The sequence below is a fragment of the Argiope bruennichi genome, chromosome 10 (genome assembly GCF_947563725.1).
Source record: "Argiope bruennichi chromosome 10, qqArgBrue1.1, whole genome shotgun sequence".
NCBI classification, from domain to species: Eukaryota; Metazoa; Arthropoda; class Arachnida; order Araneae; family Araneidae; genus Argiope; species Argiope bruennichi.
The window spans coordinates 14998536-15015584 of NC_079160.1; the positions used below are offsets into that span (position 1 = coordinate 14998536).

General features: G+C 28.1%; 1 protein-coding gene across 2 annotated transcripts in view; it reads right to left on the reverse strand.

Moving 5' to 3' along the window:
• Positions 1-17049, reverse strand: part of LOC129988676 (nose resistant to fluoxetine protein 6-like) — a 103446-nt gene that overhangs the window by 12832 nt on the left and 73565 nt on the right. For both annotated transcript variants that reach the window (XM_056096947.1, XM_056096948.1), the window contains exons 3-8: positions 15041-15155; positions 11394-11487; positions 7739-7833; positions 6656-6826; positions 3508-3601; positions 83-166 (exon numbers count right to left, since the gene is read on the reverse strand). In XM_056096947.1, coding sequence (XP_055952922.1) covers positions 83-166; positions 3508-3601; positions 6656-6826; positions 7739-7833; positions 11394-11487; positions 15041-15155 — 653 coding nt within the window. The remainder of the gene's footprint in view (positions 1-82; positions 167-3507; positions 3602-6655; positions 6827-7738; positions 7834-11393; positions 11488-15040; positions 15156-17049) is intronic.

Here is a 17049-nt window from a genome sequence, read left to right on the forward strand (position 1 = left end):
GCAAGCAATATAGAGTTTATATACCAATGACAACTTTAATGATGAAAGGATGATCTGTAATATAACTGATTCCAAAACGTACCTCCAATATCGTTTCAATAAAAATTTACACACATTCAAGTTCTGCTCGGGGGATTTCAACCATCTATACGTCGTCATCAGGCCACTGTGACAAATAAAAAAAAAAATCATAATGTTGACAAATTCTCACAAACTTCGATTAGATTTATTAGCCATTATGATTTTAGCTGCGCCTTCGCTTCTGATTTACTGAGCAAGATTCATTCCTTTTCTTAAAAAGAGAAACTAATTCTCACAGTTATCCCAAACTAGTTAAAGATTCAGGTATCATTTGAGTCTTGATTTTGAAGATTAAAATCTCATTATGAAACAACACAGAAACCATTGAGTAAACTTGTTAGATTTTCAAGCCGTAAGAAAAATCGTACGGTTATATAACAGGATTTCTATCACTTTTGTGAGAGAAGAGTTAGATTTATAAATCCAAGTAACTATCATCATTATATTATTTTAAAAATACATATTCAGCAGCATTATTTTCAGAAACAACTTTCTTTGCTGTCTCTATAGGACATAAATACCAAACGCTTTTATCAAACAATTTATTTGTCAATGTTTATTGTAGAGATTAATTGAAAATACTGAAAATAGGGGACAGAGAAGATAAAAAGAATGATGTTTAGCAGTAATGAAAAAAGGACTTCTAAAATATTATTAAGATACTGAATGTAAGAAAAAAAAGATAAAAAAGTCTTTCATGTTTGATGGAATTCTATTTAAATAGTCTTATTTCATACATAATTTACATTTCTAAAGAGAACATTTCATATTTTATTGAATAAACAGTTTCAGATATTTTTTGTAAAGCATTAAATAAATAAAAAAAAATTAACTGAGCAAATCTGAAACTTTCAGAAATTTTTTTTGTTTCAATAAAATACTCTTCGATTGCCAAAACTTTTTTTTATTTCTAAATGGAATAATTATTTTTTGACTGAACACTTATTTTATTGCTCTATTTCTTTTATTTGCTTAAATTTGCAAAAACTGCTTAAATCTGCGGATAAATTCAGAAATGAATTTCACATTTTTCAAATCGATTATATAATTATAGTTAATATTTCAGCACATATCACTAGTTAATACTTCAGCACATCATCTAGATATCGCATCTCCCCTTAAGTCTAATTTCATATACTTTGCCGTTTTTATGAAAAAATAACTAAAATGAATGCTGCCATAATGATATTACGATGCAGAGATGCGCTGACTCGCACACTTTTTCCCTCCAGACCGTCATTAATCGTCCAGTCAGCAATTTCCATAACGTTGACAATCTAACCTATTATGTCTAGCATTTACTTTTATCCCATTGTATAGCAACACATTGAAAGTCACATCAAACATTCAGCTTTTAGTTGCTCATTACGTCTTTATAATTGAACGATGTAGAGAAACAAATGCGGTTAGGGTTAGTTTGGGTTGGGTTTGAAATTTCAATCCAAAGAACCTAAGAAAAGAAGTCTATCAATACAATTTTTCATAATTTAAATAAAACTTTACTGATTTTTTTATTCACTTAGTAGTTTTAATTGATTATAATTTGTTAAATGAATGGTATTTTTTTAATTTAAATTCCCAAAAAAGCATTTTAATCTTGAAGTATAGGATGCGATTTTTTTATTTAATAAATTCCTATTATATAGTGAGATTTAAAAAAAAACAATTACAATTTTTCGCACATGCAAGAGAAATTGCCGGAATCGTTCCAAGATTCAGTACTGAATTTCGATTATTGTTCATAATTTAGATTTGCTTTAATCCGAAAAATAAACTTTTGCAACTGATCTGTCTGTGGACTCGATAATTTAAAATAACCAGAGAGAGATGAAATTTGTTAATCGGTCGTGACAATGAAATTTAGATTTCTGATCAATTTTAGATGGAAGAGTGTAACTTTCTATATGAATTTGATTATTCATAAATGCAAAGAGCTGGACGATTTTGTCACTAGAATCACAGACATGCTTTGAATTTAAAATCAAATATATCTGTTACTCCGTTTACACAATAAGGTAGGAAAATAAAATTTGTTTGTTATAAAAACTTGATTTCTGTTGAAATTTGGATGCATTCGGTCTTGGGATGTGAGATCCAACGTATGCATTTGATTTTCTTTTCTATATGACGAAGCGGAGTATACAGAAATGTCATAGGTTGAAAAATGTAGATTTTTATTTACTACTAGCTGTCTTTGGCGACCAGATAACTCGCGATGTATTGATTATATTTGATTTCAGATAAATCATGCGAACATAATTCAATGCCTATAAATTCACAAAATTGCCAATCATTAACACCACGTTATTTTGATTATTTTACTAAATTTTATTTATTGTGCACGTGAATTTTAAAAACATAAATATCCAATTCGTCTATCTTCTAAATTTTGCAATATTATTATTTCACTTTTTTATTTGTCTCGTAAATTTCACAGATACAATCCTTCTTCTTTAACTTTCAAAAATGGAAATAAATCATGAGATTCAAAATTCAGAAAAGCGGATTGAATTTCAGGACATCAGAATAATCTATTGTAAGAAAAAAATACATTTAAATATACTTTAATAATAATTTAATTTTTAATTATCGTTCAAAGCTGCATGATCTATGGTTATAATATTACAAAATGTTTTCATTAATTATTGACACGTCTTAATTTTCTTTCTTTTCTTTTTTAACTTTCTTTAAAACGCTTCGAAATTTTATTCAACATTTAATGGTATAAAGAATTTGACAAGTAAAAGAATTTGACAAAAAAAAATTATTTGACAAAAAATATTTAAATAATTGTCAAATAATTGTTAAATAATAATTTTCAGAAAAAAAAATTATCACGACTATTAAATTAGTATCATTAAAAAGATTTTTAATGATACTAATTTTAAAATTTTGAAACGGTATAAATTTATTTTCATGTAATAATATTTTCAGAAGTCATAGCAAAATGAATTCCAAAAGTTCGCTTAATTTTAATCAATTTAAATTTTAATTAAAAATTTCCAAAAAAAAATCGCGCCAACGTGCATATTTTCACCCTCTAAAGTATTTATGTGTCAAGTTTGGAGCTCCAAATCAAACAGTCTGGCCTATAGAGTATCACTGCAAACACACTCTTTTATTATTAGCAAAAATAGAAATGACTGAACAAATCTAGACATCATTAATGTATACATTCGTCATTATTATAACTAAAGATAATAAATAATTATCTATTATTCATAGATAATTACTTAATAATAATTAATAGATAGATCAGTCACTCAATTTTGAGATTTTTAAGATGTACAATTTTGTTTCCGACAGACCTGCGAGGATTGCAGTTCATTTATCTTTCGGATAACTGAAATAAATATTTGCTATTATCAATAAATATCTTATTTCTTATTTTGAAAGAAATGAATAAGTGAAAAAGTAGATACGCACCTAATGAAGAAGAGAACTTGCAGAGGAAGCACTCGGTTGAGTACGATCTCGTAAAACATTGCTTGAGTCACTTTAAAGGCTTCCAGGAAATTTGCTGCGAAAGAGAAATAGAAACGTCATTCGTAAAAACTCTTCAACAGTTACTAAGCACTTCAATTTGAAAAAATCTTGTCGCTTTTAAGTAAATCTAAAACCACAAGACTGTATTTTAACTTGAAAATGTTTATAGGCTCTCCTACTATCTATAAGTAACATCATCATATTTCCATCATGAAGAAATCGTAGATTGTATCTCTATATGGTAGACCATTAGATTAAAAATTGTTATATTAAGCACATGCTTATTTTTTTGGATCATAACTGCTCATTACGAAAGATGCTTTAAAAATTTCCATTAGAATTTTTAATTGATTGAAATAAATTGAAATTTTAAAATGTTTTAGAATTTTTGAGCACAAAAACTATTCTTATGCTATTTTGAAAAACAAAAAATGACTTTCTGAATGATAACTAATTAATCTCCAAGATGGCTGTCACAGATCGACAGGCCAAAGAACAGACAGACATAGAGCCAAAAATATGTTATTCGACCTCAGGGAGGTCTAAAACGTGGAGATTCGTCAAAATCTCGAGTTCGAATTTTTTGACGATAACAATATTTCCTCTATACTTCGTGTATGAGAAAGGAAAAAGGAAGACTTTTTCTATTTATATCATTAGTTAATACGCAGATAAAGCTTTTGTGTTATAGTAAAACATAAATATAAAAAATTATAGATAATAATACATACCAGCATACATAAGATTATAATTAATGCGAGGCAAAGCATATTTCGTTTTGACTACTTTCGATGCGTCAGGTTTTATTCTTATAAAATCGCAATCGGATCCTATGGTTATTTTTAATTAACCTCTTCTAGCAATTAGTGGATCCCTCATGAATATTATTTGCATTTGATTTCAATTAAATATCTTGCATAATAATTTTCTTTTTATGTATTTTCAATAAAGTATTTTTAATCATCGAATTGTGATAACTATTAAAGACATTATTTTTATAACTGTATATTTGCTCTATTTATTGTATAATTGAACTTCCCTAATGGAGTCGAGTCCTATGGCATTATCTGCTATACGTCAGCTTCTCAAGTATGTGATGAATTGAAAGAGACTAAAAATTAATTTTCTTGAAATTATACTTATATTCATAGTTTTTTAAAACTCAACCATGAGGTTTGTCATATGAAACATTGAAAACCCCTTCAACCTAAATATTATCTAAAAAATAAAAATAGCGTCAAAAATATTCAATTAGCAATTCCGAAATTTTCAAGAAAGTTTTCTAGGGCCGTGCCCAGCATAGAGCCAATATGATCGTCTCCTTTAGCGTCGATTTAGGAAGCATAAAACAGATATATATAATAATGCCTCTTAATCTAATTTAAATCCTAAATAATCTTGATTAAGTTTAATAAAAGATATTCCTAATTATCTTTTTATTTAAGATAATAATTTATTCGAAAACATTTCCTTTACTTCCTGATCTAAATCCCTCCTTTTTCATTTCTAACACTCGCTCTGGAAAAATTGACGATTCTATACTTCTAATGCTGCAAACGAACGAATAAAAATCTCATCCACACGGCATTCCTTCCAAATATGCACAAGATTCTTGAATAGACACGTGACACATGCATAATAATCTCTTAGAAAAAAACTTCTGGCATTTTCGCTCTTGTGTGCTGGTGCGAACAGACGTATTCCTCCTTAGTCCACATGCATACATCATGCTCCAGTGGAAAGATAAATCGAAATTAAATTCCCAATTTATCTTCTTGTCGACCACTCATCTGCAAACTTACATTTAAAAATATATAAAAGCGCCTCTCCTCTCTGATAGATTATGGTATGTGCCACTTATAATAGGCCTCATATATGTCAGTCACAAAGTCCGAAATTATTATTCGTAGCTATATTAATAATATAATTCGCAGCTATATAAATAGAATAAATAATTATCGGGTCATTCGGATTCCTGGCAGAGAGAAGGTATATTGTTACATTAATATCTCCTGAAAGTAATATGTGATGAACATGGCAAAATAATCAATCTATAAGAATGTCTATAAAATGTTTCTTTCCTATATTTTTTAAATATTTTTTCATTTTTTTTATATTTTAGCATTTAATAGTTTTAAAACTAATTTGATATCTAATGCAAAGTGCCTTAATTTTTATGCTTCAAGATATAATCTATCCATCTACTCAAATTAATGCTATTCCAAATTCAGCGGAATGTTGAGGAAAGGTGAATTCTTGTTGCCAGATTACAGTGTCGAAATTACGTCGTTCACTGCTGAAATAAAATTATGGGTCCTTCTGAAGTCATCCAACGATACTTAAAATATATTCACAAGTAACTGTTCTTTATATGTGAAGCGGGCAAAATAAATGCTTTCGGCACTCAACACGCTTTCCTCCCGTTTCTAGGGGTGGAATAATTAATCGTTTGGCGAGCTGACCCCCATTAATTACCAACTGCCTTATGCATCTCGCGACCCCGATCAATTATTCTCGATCGGATGCGAGGTTACATCAGGAGTGGGCGGTGCCTGACGGATTTTTGAAGCGCAGTTTAAAAAAAACCGTCCTTGGAATGCTTTAAAAGCCAGAAAATATGCAGGAAAAGCGTTCACATCGAAGGCATCATTCCATAACCTTGAAGTTCTTGGCCGCAGAATATCCTAATTCTTTAGATTTTTACATAAGCTTACTTTATGCAAAAATATCCATTGTTGCATAAATGTTAAATATTAGTTTCTGGTACATAAAGTAAACATAGAAAAAGCACTGTAATTGGCAAAAGATTTGACCTCAAGATGGAAGTAGGTATCCATAATTTAGGGTTCCTTGAGTTCCAAATACACATTTTTTGGAATTGTGTCTGTCTATTTGTCTATGAACACGATAACTTTAAAAAAAGCACATAAGTGTTCAAAATTTCAAAATTCTAGCTCATCAAGAATTTGGCGAAATATTGGCGAATTTTGACGAAAAACCAATTGTTAAATTGCATCTTTACAGACAATGGCAAATTAAATAAAAACGAAAAAAGACATAATAATGTCAGGGATCTGAAAATACTTACAGGTGACATCGTAGTTGACGTACATGAAGGTGTTAGAGATGGAAACCCAATAAAAGACGATGAACATGAGTCCGTAAGCAAAGCTCAGGGGCTCGTTCGGGCACGTGTACTCCGACAATCTGCGGGCATTGGCCGGGAAAGAGAATGCTTTCATACCTTGGATGAGGGTAGCTACAGAGGAAAAAACTTTTGATTTTATAAAAATGACATTTATCGAATAAATTATGCAGATACTAGCCAATAATTCTACATACTAGACCCCTTTTGTCTGAATTACATCACTTTTATAGTTATATCTACTAAGTTATATAATCTCATCCGGTTTGCGATCATGTGTAATTCCATTCCACAAGTGGATTTAGGCATATGTGACCCTAGGCAATGCACATTATAAAACCCTCCTTGTAAAAAATAACTGATCAATGTGGTTTCATATTTCAGTACATTATTTTTTTTAGTACATTAATGTTTTATTTTTCATTCATTTCATTTTGGAATCTTCTTCATAAAATAGGTAATCATATAGATAATTCTCACCTTAAACTTTAACCTTAAAATTCTTTTCAGCTCTCCAACAGTCAAAATTAGATTTCTTTTAACTCCGGAAGTTACACGAATTACCCTTCCACTCTTTCCTCTTATAATAAGCATAAAAATTGGAGTTATAAGGAGGGAAATTTGGAAAAAGAATACAGCTCACGAGAAGTTTAAAACAAATAGTCATATACATATGTTAAGGTAATCAAAAGTAAGTGTTTAGAAATCCCATTTTAACCCATGATTTCAATGATAATGAATTATAGAAATACTTTCGATTAAATAGTTATTAATTGTGGTAAATCAATAATTTGAATTATCTTTCTTTCTTCAGTAATAAGAAATTTAATTCTCCTCTTTCTCAAATTATATTATATATATAACACAGCCGAAACAAGTCTAAAACATCCTCATGTTACCATATTTTGCAATAGAGGTTCGAATATTCTTTAAATTTTTTCACTGATTTTACTAAAACAAATTTAATAGCACTGAGCTTTGTACAAATATTAAAAGGAATTCAAAATGAAGAAATGGCGACCTTACCTTTGACAGTGGTGTGATCAGTGTCGCCTGCGGGACACAGCATGTCCACCGCCGTCCCCAAGAGAACGGCAAACACCAACACTCCCATCAAGCACCTACAAGGAAACCGTCATGATGAGAATTTTTTAATATTTGGCAAAATAATGAAGAGAAAAGCAGGGAATTAAATTCAGTTCATCAAGTATGAATACAAATCAAATATAAATATAAAATAATACAATACACAGTCGAGTAAAATGAAAAAATTTGCACATTTTTTTAAGAAACTTGTTCGTGAAGTAAGTTATGTTCGTGAAGTAAGAATTTTATCACAAATGTTTAATTCGCTTTTTAATGCATTAGAATTATGAAATTTTGCTCAACTATGTATTCACGGTGGAAATGTAGTTTTTCGATATTCATTAATTTTCAAAACTTAATCATCAGATATTTGATTAATTTAATTTAATTTTAAATCCACCCGAGTGGTACTATCTTTTAGTGAATTTGAGGAAAATTTGTTTATGAGATTCTATAATATTTACAGCAATGAATTATAAGTTAAAGACTTAAAAAGCATAAAATAATTAAAAAGTTTTACCTTTTAGTTGCAGCATCATTAGTAAAAATTAGTCTTTTTAAATCTTTTTCGTTAAATTTATTAATAAATAAAAACTACCAAAATTCTCGCGATATCGAAGCTTATATTTTTTGTAATCACATATTTTAAAAATATCCATTTACCTTTAAAATGTTTACATTTTAAAGTATTACGATAGTTTCAATTGATAAGATTTACATCAGGTTTCTTGCAAAAATTATGATAATCTTGTAAAATTTCTAAACAAGTCCGCCATATTGGATGGATGCAAGATACGTTAATAAACGACTTTTAGAGTTGCAATAAAAAATAATTACAATTACATGAATTTATTAATAAGTCGTACAAAAATTTCAACTTTGATGAACGAACATTAATCTTAAGACGTGCCTTCTAATCAATTAAATATATAGTAATAAAATTATCTCTATAATCTCTATAAAAAGGCAATTCAAAAATTCTGCCGCTTAAAATTAAAACCATTTTATTTATTTACAAAAAAATTCATTGAATGAAGTATTAAAGTAGAAGTAATGAGCTATATCGCAAGTGGAATGTATTAATCTTGGTAATATCTGGTAATGTAATATCTTGGCTGAAAAATATCGGGTGACTACCAGTAAATATGTATGATCGATAATGACATTTAACAAAGCCACAGATAATTTTATGTGTTCTACGCTGACAAATCGTTTTTAAATTATTAAAAAAAACTGGTTTAGAGAAATAATTCTCTTTAATTGTGTAACAACTTTTAATGAATAAAGATGGAGAAGGTCATTTTTTTTAGAAATATTTCTTATCATTCAAAAGACATTTGTCGTTGGCAACATAATTTTGTAAATATTATTCGATTGCGTCAGAAGTTGAACATCTCAGCTCATACATTTTTAATGATCAACATTAGCAAGAAATGTGAATAAAAAAGCAGTAAAATTTGAGTGACACACAGAACCCAGATATACAAAACAGCAGAATTTCGCAGCTTTTTGCAAGATGGAATGTTCCGTCAAATGAAGAACCCTATCCCTACCAAAATAAGCCCATTAACATGCCCATATTTTTTACCCGTGATCCACAGGTGGGAGATTTCGAACGTCGCAGTTGACCATGAGCACCTGAATTTTCCTTATTGCCGCATTCATCAAAATGGTATTTCGCATGCCTGGGAAATATTTTCGACGGTATACCGCTTTTTAAAGGTTTTTTTATTGTTTTTGTTTTTTTGTTTATTTCTTCATTTTTTTCTACTTAGAATAATTTAAAAAAAAAGACTATCCAAAGGATAAAAGTGATTCCTTTCTTAAGACGGGACATTTCTTTTAGTCATAAAATTACAGCACCACTTTTGTATGGGGAATCCTTAACTCTTGATATCCAGTTTTATTATTCAAAGTAGGGTCAAAAGTGAAGGACATAAAAAACACATTTTTGCTTTAAACTGAGAACATTTCTGTCAGACGAGAATTCATTAAATGGCATGAATCTTCACGACCCTACTAATACAGTCTTGAATATTATTATAGGTTAGCCATTATTAAAGGTTGTTATAAACGAGTGGAACCATTAATAATAACATGAAAAAAAGTTGGCAAGAAACAAAGAAAAATAATAATGACTAAAAATATATCTTTCTCTAAATCACTCATATACAATCTTTGCATTTACATTTAAAAAAATACTTTAATTTTGGCTTTATTTAAAAATTGTTTTTCATTTCATTTTTCAAATGACTAAAATTATAAAAAGAATCAAAATCGTGTTATTTTCATATCTCTAAGTCTTACATTCGTATCCATTTATCATAATATTAAGGAAAATAGTTTCCTTTGATTAGGTTTGACTTGGGTTTCCTTAATTTGGGCTTAACTGATATTTTCCTTTGATATAAGCCTTTTTTTTCTTATAACTCTTCTGAAAGAATGAGAGAATCGTAAATCTCCAAACTTATCAATAAAATTGATTTATTTTATTTAAAACAAATCATTTATTTTATAAACTTTTTAAACAAATTCAACTTAACACTTTAACTTTTACTTTTCACTGTTTTCTTATTTTGTATTGCTATTATAAACGAATTACTAATACAAAATTGGAATCATTGGATATAGAAATAAAGGAAATGAAAGAAAAATTTTGAATCTCTGTTTGGATTAGATTTAATGATTAATCGCAGCGCAAGATTCTGCAGCATTGCAATTTTAAAAATAAATATAAAGGAAATATTTTAAAAAAAATACTTTGACAAAATGCAATTGACATTTTATGCCCTCGATTCAAAATTATTTCCTCTGTCGTATTTATTACAATTTCCATCACAATTTAATGAAATAGTCATTTTAGTAAAGTTAATTAATTAATAGTTATTAAAAGAAAATAATAGTTATTATAAGAAATAAACCTTTCTAAAAAATTTCCTCATTATATATGATACTGAAATTTATGTTAAAATGCGTGAGTTCCTACTGACGAAAACAAAATTGCTTTTTCAAAAAATAAATGTTTAGAAATAAAATATGTATTCTATTTTATTGAATTTATTAATCTTTATTTATATCACAATGAATAACGTATTTGAAAGCTAATAGAATAATAGGATTTTGATGAATGACGTTATGAATCATTATATTTCTCATTAATTATAAATCAAATGCAAATGAAATGAACATTAAATACCTTTAGAGCAACAAGTTCTGCTTCAGAAAATGATTGGTGAGACTTAAGCACACATAATGATAGCCATCGGTTATGATTTTTTCCAAATGTAGACTCACTAAATTTAATATTATATTAAACAATATAAAAAATTAGAGAAATTTACACATTCTTGTCGATAGGACCCTGCTCTCAAGTTAAACCCAATGATGAATATTAACTAATACGAAACTCTTTTTATACCAATCATTCTATGATAGGAGATTCGGGGAATATATATCGAATTGGATGCCTTTGACTTCAACTTCAATGAACAATTAGTATATTTTCTTAGATATACATACACATTGATATATATCTGAAAAAACTTACTTTATTGGAACATTATTTGCAAATAAACTGGAAAATTATGTGACTTACATGACAATGAGCTGTGACTGAGTCAAGTGCAGAGGTTCTTGCGTCTCACAGTGACTCACTTCAAACTTCCAGTCAAGTCCAAGCTTCTCTGGAACTGTGGAAGAAAAAAAAAAATTTTTTCACTTAGTGTGCTGAGTTACAGTTTCACATTTTAAGGGGTAATTCATCTTATTCATGTGCATCCTACGTTTCTGATCATTGATCAAAACATATAACACTGGTAATGGAATTTTGAAAAACGGAAAGTTGACCCAAATATTTTTCTATTAAAATAATAAGATGAAAGTAACTCATAAAATAGTGGAAAGATTTTCTTTCTTTTCCAAATTTCGAGAAAGCATGAAAATAACATGAATTTGAAATAAATGGAAACATTCTTTGTGAACTCATTCGCTCAGCGTATAAAATATACAAACTTTCATATGGATGAACAAAAACTGGTAGAAGTATGGTGATATAGAAAGAAGCATTTTGATATTAAAAACAAAAAAGTTTCCATATTTATATACATAATTTTGCAGATGCATGGCAGAAAAGAAGAAACTTTAGAAATTTTAATTTTCATTTCTTTTGTATTGGAGGCATATTATGTACAAGGGAGAAGCGATTAGACAGTGTGTTAGCTTATATCGTGGCACAAAAGGAAAAACAAGCGAAATTTGTCCCTTGAGAGATTTTACTATGAGACTCCAATAGGGTTTTTTTGCCACGTGTCGGTTCAGGCAAGGGAATTTTAGGTATCTTTTAAAAAGATGGGCAGTTGTTAATAATTTTTTGTCCCTTCGTTCTCGGCGTGGGAACCATGAAATCAGTAATTTTCTTAAGCACGTGTTAGAAATAATTGAATAAAAAGTGAAAATTGATTCAAGAAAAATGTGAGAAAATTTTGGGTAGTAGTTAACATGGACTATTTTAAGACAAAAAAGTTAGGAAATTAATTAGGTTTAAATTAAACTCGCTATTTCATCATAATGACTTTGATGGTCCTATTAGGATACCATAAGAAAAAAATATATTATCGAATTATCTACTAAAGAGTAATTCGTTTAATGAATTGCAACAAATTCAATGAGGAGGAGCCACAAATTTTGTTGTCCAGAATGTCATTTAAATGCAATATTTGAACGAGAAGAATGTTAAGCAATAGACATGGAAAATAAAAAGTTTGTTCAATACCAAACTTGCCTTGTCATTCTATTAAAAGCTTTATTAAGGTAGGTATCTGTGTTTAAATGTTCTACTTTTGGAGAAAATGTTGAATAGTTTTAGTCAATGTTCTTAAATCCTTAGTGATTTTCTTTATTACACATTTTTAATTCATTTTTCTTTGTGAAATTACATTTACTTTTTTAGTTGTATAATTTACATTTAACTGCTATTTATATCCTTAAATGCTGTTTTTCATATTCTATTTTTTAAAGTCTTCATGCAGAAAATTGAAATTTTTAATATAAATAAAAACATTTTTGTTTAAATTTGGTATCAGAATTTCTCAATATGTTCTGCATTACGAATAAAAGAAACAGTAATGTTTTGCAGTGAAATAAGAAGAATGATCACGTGTTTTCCAATAAAGAAGGAATAGTTTGCTTATTCTTTGTGCAAAAACTAAGTAATATGTTCATTTTAAAAGTTTTACTATTCTACAATGTTTTAATTCTTGTAATACGATAAATTAATGTTATTTATCAATCGAATCGCAAAATTTAAAAACTGGATGGAAATATAACTTATTTTTTAGCTCAGTAATTAGATAATATATTTCTGAAAGTTGAAGAAATAATTAAAAAAAATCATTTGATAAGCTTCTAAATAGAATATTTTTGTTTTCTACTTAATTTTTGGTAAAAAAAAAAAAGTTTTAAAAAAAGATGAATATAGAAAATTTCTTGCAAACCATGCTATTCAATTTAAATGTAATAAAAATAATTATCATGATTACTGATTATTTAATTGGTTGTTTGCCAAATCAGCGGAGATGTTTCCCAAAGAATTCGCTTTTCTATCATGGATCAGCAAAAAATAAATAAAAAAAATCTTTGAGTTGACAACAAAAAAAATAATTAAAAGTCAGTGAAAAAGAATATTGGAATTGTTCTTCTTTTAAATTAGAAATTTTCGTTTAATGTAATGTAATTTCAATTTTTTCGTAAACCAACAAAAAAAATGAAAATGATAAAAGATTTAGAATGTTGATTGCAGAAATTTTATTTTTTAAATTCTTCATTTAAATAATTTCTTAACATTTAGTAAACTACATCAAAAATTCAAAACAAATTTTTCTAGCTCTCTCTCTCTCTTTTGTTCTGTTGAAGTACTGATTTCCCTGCTCCATTAGAAATAATATACAAGCAAATACGTGCAAATAATCACCTATAAATGAAAAAAATATTAACTAAAATTTTTTTTTCATGAAATTTTAAAATTCGGGCTTCAAGATTCATTGAGTCACTTTTACATTTCATCTCTGTAAGTGAGAATTAATTTGTTTGGACGCAATAAATATGAACATACAGTTAAACATATAGATTGATCTGATTTCAAATACAGAATCTTGAGAAGTAATATGAAGTTTGTGTAATTGTATCGTACAGTATGATATCAGAGAATTATAAACTTGTTCGGCATTTCTTCTGATAACCCGATTTCCTATACTTAACTGTTTTTGCTGAAATAATACTGTTTGAAATATCGTCTTATCCATATTTGGGGCAACTTTCATCTTCAATAGTTTTGTATTCTTAATATCGAACGTTATTTTTGGTAAGGTGTTCAATTGCCCTATACTTCTTGCTCTGAGAACTCTAATGGGCAAAAAAAAAAAAAAAACTTAAACCAGAAATTTATATTTCTTGCGATTAATAGAATTCAAAAATTTAAACTTCTGATCTGTGGCAAACGAATTTTATTTGCACTGGTCTCAATGCAAACAAAATTTTGCCTTATGTACTGGATTTTTAGCTGCTGTTGCCAACCCACAAGTAGAATGTTGAGCTGAACAATTTGAGCTCCGGTTGCCAACGCAATTAATTTATTAATATGCTAATTTATGCAAACGCTCTTATTTTGACTTTGTTATATGTGAAAATTTATATCTAATGTCTTTTTGGCATTTGAAAAATGGTCGAAATTAAAATTAATATTATTAACATTTACTTATCTTGTAATGGTCATAATTAAATTTCGCATAATATTTCCTTAGAAAGGAACCAAATTCTAGTCATTATAAATTAATCATCCAAAGAATAACACTTTTTGATTAGACAAATTTCTATTAAAAGAAAGCTCGATATATACAAGAAAAATGATGATTTATATTAATAAATAAAAAATTTATATATATATGATTAATTTTCTTTGAATATCTTTTACCATTTCTACATTTTATCGGTAGAAAAATGAAACATTGTTACAGTAAAAAATAAAAAGAAATGTAACCGCAATATATCTTGAAGCCTTACGAAAAACTGTGATAATGATGACAATTTTATTTCACTTGTCATTCTTAATTATCTGTTCGCTGAACTCTGAAATGACTAACTAGCTGATAGTAACTAATGCCTCTCAACAGGCTCAGTTTTACGCCACGAGCAGCAGGAAATCCAGAAAGAGCAAAAAAAAAAAAAAAAAAAATCAGAACCACTCACTGATTTGCGTGAGCTTGTTGATGTCTTCTCGAGAACAGAGGGAGGGGGTGCAGATAGCGATCTTGGCCGATGTCACGTGCAGGTTGTGAAGCATCCCCATCAGGTACGTGATCACCTGCAATCATCATTTAAAAAAAGCACGTAAGAACAGTTGCCATTGTGCGGACTGGTGACAATTTAATAGAATAAAATCGTTGAAAGATTTTTTTCTACTGTTATTGCCGCATATCATAACTTTGCAAAGCAGTGGATATTACCCATTTAGAAGCAGGAAGTTAATAGATATTTCACAGAATTGCCAATAATTGCAAACTTTATGGTAATAATTCTTATTAGAATAAGTGCATCCAAAACACGTGTTTTATACCGAAATCAAGGACATGGTGGTACACGTGATAATCGTTTCTGTATTATGAGATTAGAAACAACAAAATTGCAGTCAGTACGGAATACAAATTAATTAAAAAACGCACATATTAATTTTCCCCATGAAACGCAAGTTAGAAAGTGTCAAGTATAAGTTTGAATTTTTTTGAGTTTGCGCCATTTTTTTTTGTAGTAATGTTAAGCATGTAATTAAACTACCATATTTCAAAAAAATTCTTTATTTTCTAAACGTTAATGAATTGGCACACATTGTTTTCGAATTCAGTTTTTTTAAATGTTTTTTCGGTAATGCTTATGATGTATTATAGCTTTTAAATTTCTGTAAAATCGAAAAACACAGGAGCATTTTAAAAAATAATGTTACGCAATAAATATATATCAGAATCAACTTATAAAATACACGAGTTTAAATTTTTTAATATAATTTTTTTAATAATGTAATATCAAAATGTTTTGAAACTAGTACAGAAAAAAATACATTAAAATTTTAAGCAGGGTTTCGTATGTTTGTTTTTAAATTTATCAAATTAAAGAATTTTAATACAGTTTTCTTTAGTTCTTTTCTTTTGATGAAATAAAGAGATCATTTATTTGTTGGTTTTATCTCCTGCAGATGGCAGCTCGAAAATATTTGACATGAATTTAGAAGAAACGAAACTTGTTTCGTGGGCTGAATGCAAACTCTTAAAATTTTTCCAATCGTGGCATCTTTCGATAGGAAAAAATATATATATTTCGAAACGTCCAATTGGGGAACTTAATAAAAAAAAAACTATGTTTATTGTGAAAAAAAATTGGATGAATTTGTATCTAATTATAGCACATTTAGCCTCTAAAGTGTATATCTTTGTTAAATTTTGAACTAAATCCGTCAAAAAGTTGACTATCTGTCAGTATGCACATTCGCGAATGCATTTGATTATCAGAAAATATGCAGATTTGTGCAAACTAAATTTGTAATACAATCTTAATAATAAGATTGCAGGCTTTTTTTTTTTTTTTTTTTTGCATTATGGAGCACAAAATGTGGGACCCTGAAAATAAAAATCGCAGCACTTGCGTCGTACGCTGTCTTGCCCCAAGACCATTTGACGTGTAAGTAGATGACAGTAAGAAAGGCAGAAAAGATAAATATTAATTTTCACCTATTTTAAATAATTGATTGAAGATATGATTTGTTTGATTATTATTTTCTTTAAAACTTCCTCTTCTCAAATTAAAAATAATAAAAAATAATTTTGAATAATTATTGGATTGTTCAAAAGTTGTTAAAATAGGTAAAATGAAGTATTTCATATATACAATGTAGGATAAAATGTACTGTATAAATTCTCATAATTTCATTCATTTCTTAGAGACAATTTCTTAGAGAATTCATTTTCTTAATTATGTTTTCTTAATCATTTTCCCTTAGAGTTTTTCTGATGAGTTTTGATATAAATTGAACTAGATGTTTTCAATCGTTTTAGTCGATGAATAAATAATAAAAACAATTATTTTCCAAAAAAAAATTATTCTCATTTTTTATTTTCCTAATATTTAAAAATATAAAAATTGCAATTAGTTTATTTCAGGTAACATTAAATAACTTTAGGCTGAAAAATAAAAATTAAATTAAAAAT